Source organism: Chiloscyllium punctatum, chromosome 9 (genome assembly GCF_047496795.1).
Source record: "Chiloscyllium punctatum isolate Juve2018m chromosome 9, sChiPun1.3, whole genome shotgun sequence".
In the NCBI taxonomy this organism is placed as follows: domain Eukaryota; kingdom Metazoa; phylum Chordata; class Chondrichthyes; order Orectolobiformes; family Hemiscylliidae; genus Chiloscyllium; species Chiloscyllium punctatum.
The window spans coordinates 1,691,827-1,706,398 of record NC_092747.1 but is presented as its reverse complement, the minus strand read 5'-3'; the positions used below and the strand labels follow the sequence as shown (position 1 = coordinate 1,706,398).

The 14,572-nt window shown below is 44.2% G+C and overlaps 1 protein-coding gene across 3 annotated transcripts in view; it reads left to right on the top strand.

The window, feature by feature from the left end:
- apbb1 (amyloid beta (A4) precursor protein-binding, family B, member 1 (Fe65)) overlaps nucleotides 1–14,572 on the top strand; it is a 136,567-nt gene that overhangs the window by 56,500 nt on the left and 65,495 nt on the right. For all 3 annotated transcript variants that reach the window (XM_072576674.1, XM_072576673.1, XM_072576672.1), the window contains exon 3: nucleotides 5,810–6,018. In XM_072576674.1, coding sequence (XP_072432775.1) covers nucleotides 5,810–6,018 — 209 coding nt within the window. The remainder of the gene's footprint in view (nucleotides 1–5,809; nucleotides 6,019–14,572) is intronic.

Below are 14,572 nucleotides of genomic sequence, written 5' to 3'. Positions count from 1 at the left end.
GGTGGCAGAAATGTCGTCAGATGATGTGGTTTATGTGAAGGTTGGTAGGGTGGAAGGTGAGCACCAGGGGGTTCTGTCTTTGTTATGGTTGGAGGGGTGGGGTCTGAGGGCAGAGGGAGGGCATCTTCAACCATGTGGGAAGGGAACTTGCGGTCTCTAAAGAAGGAGGCCATCTGGTATCCTTGTTGACCAGATGTTCCAGGAATTAGGGTCTGCCTCGGGAAATGGTGTCCCCTCTGGACCTGTTACATTGGTAGGCAAATTGTAGGGAATTGGGGTAGGCATGGAGACTAGAGTTGATGTGGGCCATGACGAGCCTCTCGAAGCACTTCATGATTATGGTGGTCAGAGCTACTGAGCAGTAGTCATTACATTACATTGTATGTTCTTTTGTGCTGGGGTGATGGTGGTTTTCTTGAAGCAGGTGGGGACTGACTTGTAGGAGGGAGACGTTGAAGATGTCACTGAATATCTCCGCCATCTGGTCTGCACAGGATCTAAGCCAGGGACTCCATCTGGGCCTCTCACTTGCCTTGAGTTGACTCTCAGGAAGACTGTTGTGACATCTGCAGGGTTACAGAGGGAGCAGGTGCGTCCGGGGTTGTCGGGCAGGCATTACCGTGCCACTGGCATTATGCTCGAACTGAACATTGAAAGCACTGAACACATCAGGGAAGGATGTGTTTTTGTCCGCTATCTTGCTCTGCTTCATTTTGTATCTTGTTATGTTGTTTAGGCCTTGCCACAGGCAGGGGTGTGCATGTGGTTGGTTTGGGCCTCCAACATGCTGCACTACTGCCTTTTGGCACCTATGATGGCTTTGCAGAGTTATAGGTAAATGTTCAGAATAGGTTTGGGTTGTTGGACTTGAATGCTGTGCGCCTGGTCTTCAGTAGGGCATGGATTTACCAGTCCCATCCAGGCAAGTGGGAGTATTCCGCCACTCCCCTGACAGGTTGGATTTAGAGTCATAGACCAGCCTCGAGTAATACAGCATAGAATCAGACCCTTTGGCGCAAATGATCCATGCTGACCATGGTGCCCATTCAGCTCGTTCCAATTGCCTGCATTTGGTCCACATCTCTCTGAACCCTCTCCATCATGTACCTATCCAAATGTTCTTTAAATGTTGCTATTGCACCTGTCTCAACCACTTTCTCTGGCAGCCCATTCCGTATGCACATCACTCTTTGCATGAAGAAGTCGTACCTCTAGTCCTCCTTAAAACCTATGCCCTCTAGTTTTTAACTCCCCATCCTTGGGAAAAAGACTGCTTTTTGTGTCCAGGACATACGTGGCATATCTCAGATTGAGCCTACAGGATTTTTAAGGGGGAGGAAGAGCAGCTGGAAGCCATGTAACAATGACGCAGGTAGGGAAAAGGAGGACGACCTGAAAAGAAAACATAGCGAGGTAGGTTGGAAGCTAGAAGGCCACATACTAGGGAGATTAGGAATAGAGAGCATGTACAGATGAACACGTGGTTGCGAGGCTGGTGTAGGAGGGAGTGCTTCAGATATATGGATCATTGGGATACCTTCTGGAGAAAGTGGGACCAGTACAAGAAGGACAGGTTGCACCTGAACTGGAGGGGCACCAATATTCTGGGTTGGAGATTTGCTCGAGCTCTTCGGGAGATTTTCAACTAGATTAGCAGGGGGATGGGAACCTGAGCAATGGATCAGATGATGCAGTAGGTAGTGAACAGCCAGATACATTGCACAGAGAGACTATGAGGCGGGTTAGGCACTTGACAGGTGTGACAGGTTGAAGTATATCTATTTTAATGCAAGAACTATCAGGAATAAGGGTGACAAACTCTGAGCATGGATCAGTATTTGGAAGTCTGTTGTTGTGGCCATTATGGAGACTTGGATATCTCAGGAACAGGAATGGTGGTTGGATGTTCTGGGGTTGAGATGTTTCAAAAGGAATGGGGGGGGAGAGGAGGAGAGGTTAAAGAGGTGGGGTAGTGACATTGCTAATCAGGGATAGTATCATAGCTGCAGAAATGGAAGTTGTCAAGGAGGGTTTATCTACAGAGTCAGTATGGGTGGATATCAAAAACAGGAAAGGAGCAGTCACTTTATTGGGAGTTTTCTACAGCTCCTCCACCCCCCCCCCCTCCCCCCCAGCAAAAGCAACAGAGACATGGGAGGGCAGGTTGGGAGGCAAACTTTGGAAAGGTGCAGAAGTAACAAGGTTATTGTCATGGGTGACTTTAGCTTCCCTAATGTTGATTGTAACATCCTTAATTCAAATTGTTTGGATGGAGCAGTTTTTGACAGGTGTGCCCAGGAAGGGTTTCTGATGCAATATGTAGATAAGGCGACTAGAGGAGAGGCCATATTGGATTTGGTGCTTGGCACCGAACCATACCAGGTGTCCGATCTCTTGGTGGGAAAACATTTCGGTGATAGAGATCACAACTCCCTGACCTTTACTATACTGTTGGAGATGGATAGGAGCAGACGGTATGGGAAAGTATTTAATTGGGGAAAAGGGAATTATGGTGCTATTAGGCAGGAGCTGGGACGCCTAGATTAGGAGGAGATGTTCTCAGGGAAATGCACGACAGAAATGTGGAGGTTGTTTAGGAAGCACTTGCTGATAGTGCTGGCCAGGTTTGTCCCACTGAGACAAGGAAGGGATGGTAGGGTGAAAGAACCTTTGGGTAACAAGGGATGTGGAACATCTCGATAAGAGGAAGAAGGAAGCTTAAGGTTGAGGAGGCAAGGATCAGAGAAGGTTTCAGAGGGTTACGAGGCAGCCAGGAAGGATATGAAAAATGGACTTGGGAGAGCGAGGAGGGAGCATGGAAAAGCTTTAGCGGGTAGGATTAAGGCAAAGCCATAAGGCGTTCTACATTTGTGATGAACAAGAGGATGGCTAGAGTGAAGGTAGGGTCGATCAGGGATAGTGGAGTGAACTTGTGCCTGGAGTCAGAGGAAGTAGGGGAGGTCCTTAATGAATACTTTGTTTCAGTATTCACTAGTGAGAGGGGCCTTGACATTTCTGAGGACAGTCAGAAACAGACTGATCTGTTAGAACAAATTGATGTAGGAAGGGGGATATGCTGAAAAATTTGAAAAACATAAGGGTAGATAAATCCCCTGGACCAGATGGGATATACCCAAGGTTACTGCAGGAAGCGAGGGAACAGGTTGCTGCAGCTTTGATGACCTTTGCACCCTCACTGTCCATTGAAGTACTGCTAGATGATTGGAGGGTGGCAAATATTATTCCCTTGTTCAAGAAAGTGAATAAGGATAATCCTGGGAATTACAGATCTTATGTCAGTGGTGGGCAAAGTATTGGAGTGGATTCTGAGAGTTGGGATTTATTATTACTTGGAAAACCATAGTTTGATTAGAGATAGTCAGCATGGCTTTGTGAAGGGCAAGTCATGCCTCACAAACCTTATTGAATTCTTTGAGGATGTGACAAAACACGTTGATGAAGGTAGAGCAGTGGATGTGGTGTACGTGGATATTAGCAAGGCATTTGATAAAGTTCCCCATGGTAGGCTTATTCAGAAAGTAAGGAGGCATGGGATACAAGGAAATCTGGCTGTCCGGATACACAATTTCAAGGTGTTTGGAGGAAGGTTTAGGGGAGAGGTCAGAGGTCAATTCTTTACACAGACAGTGTTGGGTGTGTGGAATGCACTGCTAGCAGTGACAGTAGAGTCAGGTACATTAGGGACATTTTGGCGACTCTTGGATAGACACATGGATGATGGGTTAGTCTGATCTCCAAGTAGGATAAAAGGTTGGCACAGTTGAGGGCTGAAGGCCCTGTGCTGTACTGTTCTATGTGTACTATGTTTGGACAGTTTTCCACATTGTCAGTAAAGTACCAGAATTGTAACTGTACTGGAAGAGCTTGACTAGGAGAGCGGCAAATTCTGGAGCACAAGTCTTCAGTACTATTGCTGGACTGTTGTCAGGGCCCCTTTGGAGTACCCAGTGCCTCTGACTGTTTCTTGATCTCATGTGGAGTGAATCGAATTGCCTGAAGACTGGTGCCTGTAATGCTCGAACATCCACTTGACACTTCTGGCTGAAGGTTATTGTGAAAGCTTCAGCCTTATCTTTTGCACTGATATGCTGGGCTTTTCTATCATTGAGGATGTGGGTATTTATGGAGCCACCTTCTCCAGTGAGATGTTTAATTGTCCACCATCATTCACAACTGGATGTGGCAGGACTGCCGAGCTTAGATCTGATCCATTGGTTGTGGGTTTGCTTAGCTCTGTCCACCACTTGCTGCTTTTGCTGTTTGGCATGCAAGTAGTCCTGTTTGGTAGCTTCACCAGGTTGACACCTGATCTCCTGGCATGTACTCGTGCACTCTACATTGAACCAAGGTTGATCCCCTGGCTTGTTGTTAATGGTTGAGTGGGGAATAAACCAGGCCATGAGGTTACAGATTGTGCTGGAGTGCAACTCTGTTGCTGTTGATGGCCCACAGCGCCTCATGGATGCCCAGGTTTGAGTTGCTGGATCAGTTCAAAGTGTATCCCATTCAGCACGGTGATAGTGCCATACGGCACAGTGGAGGCTATTCGCAAAGTGAAGGCAGGACTTCATCTCCATGCCAACTCTGTCTGATCCTCTTGTTGGCCTACAAGTGCTCTGCTACCAAAGTTTTATAATGGACTTTAGCATTATAATGTCAAGCTAACTACCCTATAATACTTGCTTTATCTTTATCTCCTTTTTAAAATAGGAACATAGGAATTGGATTAGGCCATTCAGCCCTTCGAGCCTGCTCCAGCATTCATGGGGGACTTTTTCATCCCTTGAACTGAGTGGCATGCCGGACCATTTCAGAGAGCAGCTAAGAGTCAATCAAAATATTGTGGGTGTGGAATCACTTTATAAAAATATTCTTGTGTTGTAAAAATTTAACTTGTTTTCTCTAGAATTGAGGGTTAAGGGTTATCTGGTCAAATCCTTCAAGAAAGTAACAGGAAAAAGCAGGGTAAACAAAGTATTTCCTTTGATGGAGAGTCTAGAATTAAAGAGCATAGTCTGAAAATTGGGGCCAGACTGTTCAGGAGAGATGTTAGAAAGCACTTCTACACACAAACAGTGGTAGTTGTTTGGAACTCTCTTCCACAAATGGCAGTTTATGTCAGAATAGTCATTAATTTTAAATCTAAGATAGGTAAATTTTGTTAACCAAATGTAATTAAGGGATAAGTGTGAAAGGCAGGTTTTTGGAGTTAGACCTCAGATCACCATGATCTCATTGAAAGGTGGGACAGGCTCGAGGGGCCGAATGGCCTCCTCCTGATCCTCTGCTTCTATTTTTAAAAAACGTTTTTTAAAAAAAGCAGGAATTATAGATACGTTAGTCTGAAGTTGGTAGTGGGCAAAATGCTAGATTCTATTATAACACTTTAGTAGCAGAGTCCTTGGAAAACAGTGAGAGAATTGAACAGAGTCAGCATAGATTTGTGAAAGGGAAGTCATGCTTGACAAATCTGGAGTCTTTTGAGAATGTACCAAGTGGAATTGGAGGGGAGCCAGGGATGGGGTTTACTTGTACTTTCGGTAAGATCCCACATAAGAAAATAATATGTAAAATTGAAGCACATATTATTGGAAAGTTTCCACCTCTCTTTCAGACTGTGTTCCGGGTAACAACTCTATGTTTAAAAACGTAAAGTTATCCTCATCTCCCCCTCTTGCCTTGAAGGCAGGTCATTGACTTGAAATGTTGACTCTGTTTCTCTCTCCACAAAATCTTCTGTTTTCACTTGTGTTTAATTATTAATGAGGTATTAATATTTATGATTCAGATCCTATCTGGAATCGGAATTCATTTGAGACAGATGCAGACCTGCCCTCTGGCTGGATGCGGGTACGAGACACCTCGGGGACATATTACTGGCACATTCCCACAGGAACAACTCAGTGGGAACCGCCGCCACCTGCCTGTGACCAGGAATCAGGATCTCGGAAACCTTCTGCCATGTCACAGTGTACAACTCCCTTGGAGGATCCACAGGTAAATGCAGTAGGTTGTAAGCTTGACAACTACCAGAGGCAGTGATTGTTCACCCTGGACAAGAGGGACCCCAGAACGTTCAGTATTGAATGAAGGATAAAACTGAGGCTTCAAAAATACTGAAGCTAACAGGGGCAAAGGTGGGTAGAATGTACCGTAAGAAATTAGGAACGGGGGAGACCATTCAGTACCATTGGTGACCTTTAAGCGGCAATTGGATAGATACATGGATGGGTGCTTAAGCTAGGACAAATGTTCGGCACAACATCGTGCTATATTGTTCTATGTTCTGTGTACAAGTGTGTCCGCTCTGCTTTCCCAACTTACTGGGACAGAGAATTCCAAAGATTCGTTATCCTTTGAGTGAAAATATTTGTCCTCCTCTCAATCTTAAACAATTCACTCCTTATCCTGAAACTGTGCCTCTGGGTTCTAGATTCCCAGCCCAGGCAAACAACCTTATCAGTGTCTATTCAAAATCTGTCCATTTCAGAGAAATTGCTTTTCATTCTGCTAAATTGCAGCAAATATTGACCAGTTTACTCATCCTCTTGTCATGGGCAACCTTCTCACCTCAGAGACCAATCTAGTGAACCTAGGTGAATTAGGGATAATAAAAGATAGATTAGAAGAAATTGTTGACTGAATAACTTTTATTTTTGTCCTGTCTGTCTCCACATTCTCCCCACAAGTCAGTGTTTGCTCGGTTACCCTTCCTTTTGGTGTTGATCATTCCTCAATATTGTTGTTGTCACTCCACTTGCCCTTCGGAATTTTGTTCCAGCTGACTTGGACTGGTTTAACTGTGGGTGAGAAGTGTAATGGAGTCGACATATGGAAAGCAAGTTCCTGTTTATTTAGTGTATGTATAGTTTGATAAAAATGAATTTTAAGGAAGAGAATGATGCCTACAATAGAGATGCGATAGGAACCAATTGGACAGCAGATCATGCCTGACATGTGGCAGTGGTCATGGAGTCATAGACATGTGCAGCATGGAAACCAACCCTTCCGTCCAACCCATCCATGTCAACCAGGTTTCCCAACCCAATCTAGTCCCACCTGCCAGCACCTGGCCCATATCCCTCCAAACCCACCCTATTCATATACCCATCCAGATGTGTTTTAAATGTTGCAATTGTAGACTTTGTCTATTTATCCTATCCATGCCCCTCACAATTTTATAAACCTCTATAAGGTCACCCCTCTGCCTCCGATGCTCCAGGAAAACAGCCCCAGCCTGTTCAGCCTCTCCTATAGCTCAAACCCTCCAACCCTGGCAACATCCTTGTAAATCTTTTCTGAATTCTTTCAAGTTTCACAAGATCCTTCAGATAAGCAGGAAACCATAATTGCACACAATATTCCAATGCCCTGTACAGCTGCAACATGACCACCCAATTCCTGTACTCAATACTCTGACCAATAAAGGAAAGCATACCAAATACTACCTTCACTATCCTATCTACCTGCGACTCTACTTGCAAGGAGCTGTGAACACTTCAAGATCTCTTTATGCAGCAACACTCAGATTTGCTTTCCCAAAATGCAGCACCTCGCTGAAGATAATACAGTGGAACAAAGTAGATAATGTTCCAGCTCCATCCTAAAGGACTGGATTAGACACAGTCTCTCTCTCTCCCCCGACAGCATAACACACACGTGCGCGCACACACTATTCTCCTATTTCTCCATGGGAGGTGGGACCAGGAGTATGGACACTGACTGGTGCTGAGAGTCCACTTCTAGGATCATGAACATATTGTTTCATGGGGTGAAATCATCCATAGGTATTTAGAATCTCAAATAAGCTCTGACCAAATAAAACCCACTGAACAGCATAGAATCCTTACAGTAAGAAAGAGGCCATTTGGCCCATTAAGTCTGTACTGACTTTCTGCAGAGCATCCCACCCAGACATAATCCCCTGCATTTCCCATGGTTAAATCACCTAGCGTGCACATCCTCTGGACGCTACAGGGCAATTTTGTATGGCCAGTCCACCTAACCGGCATGTCTTTAGACTGTGGAAGGAACCGGTAGCACTTGGAGGAAACCCACACAGACACGGAGAGAAGGTTCAAACTCCACGCAGACAGTCAACCAAGGCCAGAATCAAACCCCGAGTCCCTAGTGCTGTGAGGCGGCAGTGCTAACCACCGAGTCACCCTTACATATATTGATAAAGCCTGGAACACACTGCAAGGATGTCTAGTAGAAGCAGGTTCATTTGAGGCAGTCAAGAGTTTGTTGGATGACTATTTAAATATATATAATATTCAAGGTTATGGGGAAAGAGCAGAAGAATGAAGTTAAGTTGTAGTGCTCACTCAGAGCTGATGCAGACACAATAGGCCAAGTGGCCACCACCTGAGCCTTAATTGATCTGTGATATAGAGCTTATTCAAACTTGAGCTGTACCAAAGAATTTTCCAACTTCATTTTGGGGCATCATCCGTGTTCTGATATTAGAATTAAAACATGACAAGATCTCGCAAATAGCCATTTGATGGTAACCAAATAATCTGATTTTTGACCATATTATTTAAGGGTGTTACGACCAATGCAGGGGGAAGTGTGCTTATTCTCAAGCTGCATTGATCCACAAAAATTAATGGTTTGATCAAAGTATGCACACTTCTCAATTTACCTGTATGATGGACTCAGGTTAACAGCAAACGCTGACCAGATTTCTGCACTTATTAAGAAACTATATTTATTTCAAATTGATTAATTCTGACCACAAGTGAAAGAGCACCATATAAGTCTAATACTTAAATGTCTAACCCCATCTAAAATCTCTACATATACAGAAAGATTCAGAAATAAAATTGTTGATATTATGAGTGGACGAGAAAAAGTACTGGGACACACTGTTCAGTATACCAGTATACAGACTTCAATGAGATGTTTCCTTTTCTTCCCACGACTTGCTATTCTCTGAAGTCCCACCTTCCAGGTTGTCAGTTCTTTGCCAAAGACACAGGGGTTTTACACATTAATTGTTCACTTTCACAGTCACTGGTGAGAGGCAACAGCTAACAGCAAAGGATGGAACAGAATAACTGACTTCCTTTACAAAAACAAAAATTGCTAGATAAACTTCTTCTGAAAGAGGATCACTAGACCCAAACATTAACTCTGCTTTCTGTCCACAAATGCTGTCACACTGCTGAGTTTTTCCAGTAATTTCTGTTTTTGTTTCAGCTTTCCAACATCCACAGTTCTTAGTTTGTTTCAGCTTGGGTTACTTTGCTACAAAGAGGTAGAGAGATCATGGTTCTTGCAGTTTAGAAAATTTTCTGATCCGGTATTGGACAAGATCTCTGGATACTTCGAATTGTCAGGGCAAAGTCAGCATTGTTTCATCAAGGTGGGGGTGGGTGGCGGGGCATGCCTGACCATTCTTTGAGGAGATAATGAGCAAGTTAGACCAAGAGAGCCAATGGATGTTATCTACCTGGACTTCAAGAAGGCCTTTAACAAGGTGCCACACAGAAGGCTACTGAGTAAGATAAGGGCCCATGGTGTCAGAGGCAAGGTGCAAGCATGGATAGAAGCTTGGCTGTCTGACAGAGAGTGGGGACAAAAGGGTCCTTCTCAGGATGGCTGCCAGTGACAAGTGGTGTTCCACAAGGCTCAATGTTGGGACCGCAACTTTTCGCTTTATACATTAACAATCCAGATGAAGGAACTGAGGACAGTCTGGCTAAGTTTGCAGATGATGCAAAGATCAGTAGAGGGACAGGTAACATTGAGGAGGTGGGAAGGCTGCAGGAGGATTTGGACAGGTTAGGAGAGTGGGCAAAGAAGTGGCAGACGGAGTACAACATGGGAAAGTATGAGGTCATGCACTTTGGTAAGAAGAATAGAGGCATGGACTATTTTCTAAATGGGGCGAACATTCAGAAGTCTGAAGTGCAAAGAGACTTGGGAGTTCTAGTCCAGACTTCTCTCAACTGCTGAAAATGTGTTGCTGGAAAAGCACTGCAGGTCAGGCAGCATCCAAGGAACAGGAGAATCGACATTTCAGGCATGAGCCCTTCTTCAGACTTCTCTCAAGGCAAACATGCAAGTTGAGTCAGTAGTTAGGAAGGCAAATGCAATGATGGCATTTATTTTGAAATGACTTAAATATAAAAACAAGAATGTACTTCGGTGGCTCTAGAATGCTCTAGTCAGATCAGATTTGGAGTATTGGGTGCAGTTTTGGGCCCTGGAGCGTGTTCAGTGGAGATTCACGAGAATGGTCCCAGGAATGAAAAGCTTCACATATGAGGAACATTTGATGACTCTGGGTGTATACTTGATGAAGTTTAGAAGGTTGAGGAAGGATCTAAGTAAAACATACAGAATACTGAATGATCTGGACAGAGTAGTTGTTGGAAAATATTTCCATTGGTAAGAGAGACTAGTATCCAAGGGCACAGCCTTAGAGTAAAAGAAAGACCTTTTAGAACAGAGATGAGAAACTTCTTCAGCCAGAGAGTGGGGGAATCTATGGAATTTGTTGCCACAGATCATTGAGTATATTTAAGACTGAGATAAAGATTGGAGCATCAAGGGGACCAAGGGTTATGGGGAGAAAGCTGGCGAATGGGATTGAGAAACGTATCAGCTATGATAGAACGGCAGTGCTGACTCAGTGGGCTGATTGGCCTATTTTCTGCTGCTATAAATTATGGTCTTCGATTAATTTTGTTCTTGTAGGAGCGATATTAGGAACAGCATTAAACAGGAAATTAGAGATGCATACTTTAAAGGAATGTCTGTAATAACAGATGTCTATAAATTGGACAAATTGAATTAGGAACAGTACCTCGGAGGGGGAATTCCTAAAGTGTATATAGGATGGTTTTCTGGACTGTTACATTGGGGAACCAATTAGAGTACAGGCCATCCTAGCCTGTTGAATGTGAAATGAGAAAATAATAATTGTCAGTCTAGCTGTGTGAGGCCCCTTGGAGCTGAGCAAGCAGAATATGATCGAACTCCTCGTTGAGATGGAGAGTGAAACAGCTGATTCTGAGACTGGGACCCTGAATCTAAACTGAGGAAACTATGAGGGTGTGAGGCACGAGTTGGCCATGATAGATTGCAGGGCATTATTTTAAGAGATGGGGAAAAGACAATTGGAAACAATTCAGAGAACACATGGGTGACCTGCAACAATTACTCATTCCTGCTTGGTGCAAAGTAAACAGGAACGTTGGCCTCACTATGGCTCACATGGAAATTAGAGAGAGTATTAGATCCAAGGAAGAACCATATCCAATGGCAAGAAAAATAAGGGTAAATAAAGTTTGAGAATAAGCTTGTGGGGTATATAAAAACTGATTGTAACAGTTTCCATAGATATATGAAGAGGAAAAGAGTAGTGAAGACAAATGTGGGTCTGTTACAGTCAGAAACAGAAAAATTATAATGGGGAGCAAAGAAATAGCTGACCACCTCAATGCAAACTTTGGTTCTGTGTCCATGAAGAAGGATAATGTGGAACACTGTTTATTGAGAGGCAGGAACTAAAGGATATTAGTACAGAAATGGTGTCGGAGAAATTGAATTAGACTGAGTATTTAAGGAAGTGACCTGAGAAATAGTGGAGGCGTTGTTAATCATCGTCCAAGATTCTAAAGACTATGAAGTAGTTCCCACAGATTGTAGCTAATGTAACCCCTGTATTTAAAAAGGAAGGGAAAGGGAAAGCAGAACTATAGACCAGGGAGTTTGACAATGGTATTGGGGGAGATGCTAAAGTTCATTGTCAAAGATTTAATAGCAGAACACTTGGAAAACAGTGGCAGGATTGGACAGAGTCAGCATGGATTTACAAAATGGAAATCATGCTTGACAAATCTATCAGAATTGTTCAGGAACGTAACTAGTAGAGTTAATGGGGGGGTCTCTGAATGTGGTTTATTTGGACTTTAAGAAGGTTTTTGACAAAATCTTGCAGAGGAGATTAGCATTTAAAACTAAATTACATAGGATTGATGGTAGTGCATTGAGATGGATAGAGAACTGGTTGGCAGAAAGAAACAAAGAGTAGGAATAAACAGGGGGTCTTTTTCCAAATGGCAGGCAGTGACTAGTGGGGTACCACAAGGATCAGTGCTTGGACCCCCAACTATTCACAATGTATTAATGGGGATAAAGAAACTAAATGTAATCTCAAATTTGCAGATGACACAGAGCTGGGTGGGAAGGTGAGCTGTGAGGAGGATGCAGAGATGTTCTTGTGTCATTTGGACAGGCTGAGTGGACAAATGCATGGCAGGTACTGTGAGGTTATCCACTTATGGTGCAGAAACAGGAAGGCACATTATTATCTGAATAACTGTAAACTGAGAGGGGTGAATCTTCAAGGAGACTTGGGTGATTTGATTTAACTTATTTATTGTCATGTGTATATATAAAGCACAGTGAAAAGCTTTGTATATGAACAATACAGACGGATCATAGCAAGCAAGGGCGTACAGATCATAGGGTGAAAAACAGGGTAGAGGCATACAGGTTATGTCACATAGGTCATGCACTCAGCAAGATCACTAACAAGGTCAGCATTATTTGAAATTAGACAGTCTAATCGTCAGTCTAATAATGGCCAGGAAGAAGGTGTTCCTGAACTAGCTGGTGCGTGTGTTCAAGCTTCTACTTGATGGAAGAGGTTATAGAGAGCATTGCTGGAATGCGATGGGTCTTTGACGATGGCAGCCCTTTCCGCAGCAACAAGCCATGTAAGTAGAGTCCATGGATAGAAGGTTGGCTTCTGTAATGTTCAGGGCTGTGCACACCACCTTCTGTGGTTTCTTATGGTCCTGGGCAGAGTAGTTGTCGCACCAGGCTGTTATTGCACCTGAACAATGTTTTCTGTCGTGCATCTGTAAAAGTTAGTGAGGGTCTTATGGGCGTGTGAATTTCCTAAGCTGCCTGAGGAAGATGATGTGTTGTAGTGCCTTTTTGACCATCGCACTTATGTCAGGAAGTCCACGACAGGTTGTCGGTTATTGTCATTCTTCGGAATTTGACGCTGTCCATCCTCTCGACCTCCGTTCTGTTCATGTAGATTGGGGTGTGTTCTCCTCTTGTTTTTGTGAAGTCAATTATCAGTTCTTTACTTTTGCCGACATTGAGAGAGGGGTTGATTTCTGGGATGGCAGGACTAATGTATGAGGAGTGGCTGAATCACTTAGGATTATATTTGCTGGAGTTCAGAAGACTGAGGGGGGATTTCATAGAAACCTCTGAAATTATGGCAGGACTAAACAAGGTAGATGCTGGAAGGATGCTCCTGATGGTGAGGGAATCGAAACATACAGGGTAAACCATTTAGGATTAAAGTGAGGAGAAACTTCTTGAATCAAGTCTGTACCCCTAATATTGCACTATTGCCAACACTAGATCCACTTTCCTGCATGAGGCACATTGCCTTGAATATTAAAGTACTTCATGTGCTCGTCAAAGAACTTATAAAGGTAGTGAGGTTTCCTGCCTTAGCTACCCTCAAAGTGTGGTGCTTAAAAAGCCCAGCTGTTCAGGCAATATCCAAGGAGCAGGGGAATCAACGTTTCGAGCAAAAGATCTTCATTAGGAATGAGGGGATGGTCAAGGGGCTGAGAGATGAAGGGGAGGGGGTTGGGGCTGGGGGGAAGGTAGCTGGGAATGCGATAGGTCGTTGGAGCTGGGGGTGATGGTGTTAGTTGGAGAGGAGGCTGGAGTGGATAGGTGGGAAAGATGATGGGCAGGTAGGACAATTCAAGAGGGCGGTGCCAAGTTGGAAGGTTAGATCTGGGATAAGCTAAGGTGACTTAGCTACCCTTCCAGGCAGGGCATTCCACACCCCTACCACCCACTGGATGAAAAAAATGCTTTCCTCAGATACTCTCTAAATCTCCTGTCTTTTATACTAAGTGTCCTGCCTTGCTTTGATCCTAAGACTAAGGAAAACAATTGCTTTCTATTTGCTCTGACCATGTCTCTCTTTAACTTAAGCACTTCAATCAGTTACCCCCTCAACCTTCTCTGCTCCATAGAAAACAAGCCGAACTTCATAGAATCATCGTCATAGATTCCCTGCAGTGTGGAAACAGACCCTTTGGCCCAACAAGTGCACACCGACCCTCTGAACAGTAATCCACCCAGATTCATTCCCCTACCCTATATTTACTCCTGACAAAACACCTAACCTACACATCCCTGAACACTATGGGCAATTTAGCATGGCCAATTCACCTAATCTGCACGTCTTTGGATTGTGAGAGGAAACCAGAGCACCCAGAGGAAACCTACATAGACACGGGGAGAATGTGCAAACCCCATGCAGACAATTGCCCAAGGTTGGAATTGAGCCCAAGTCCCTGGCGCTGTGAGGCAGCAGTGCTAACCACTGAGCCACCATGCTGCCCCAAGTCACCATCCCGCCCCTATCCAGCCTCTATCCATCACTAAACTGCTGCATCCCAGGCAACATCCTGGTGGATCCGCTATGCACCCCCTCCAGTGCTGTCACATCTGGAGTGGTGAGCCTGTGGAACTTACTGCCACAGAATGCACT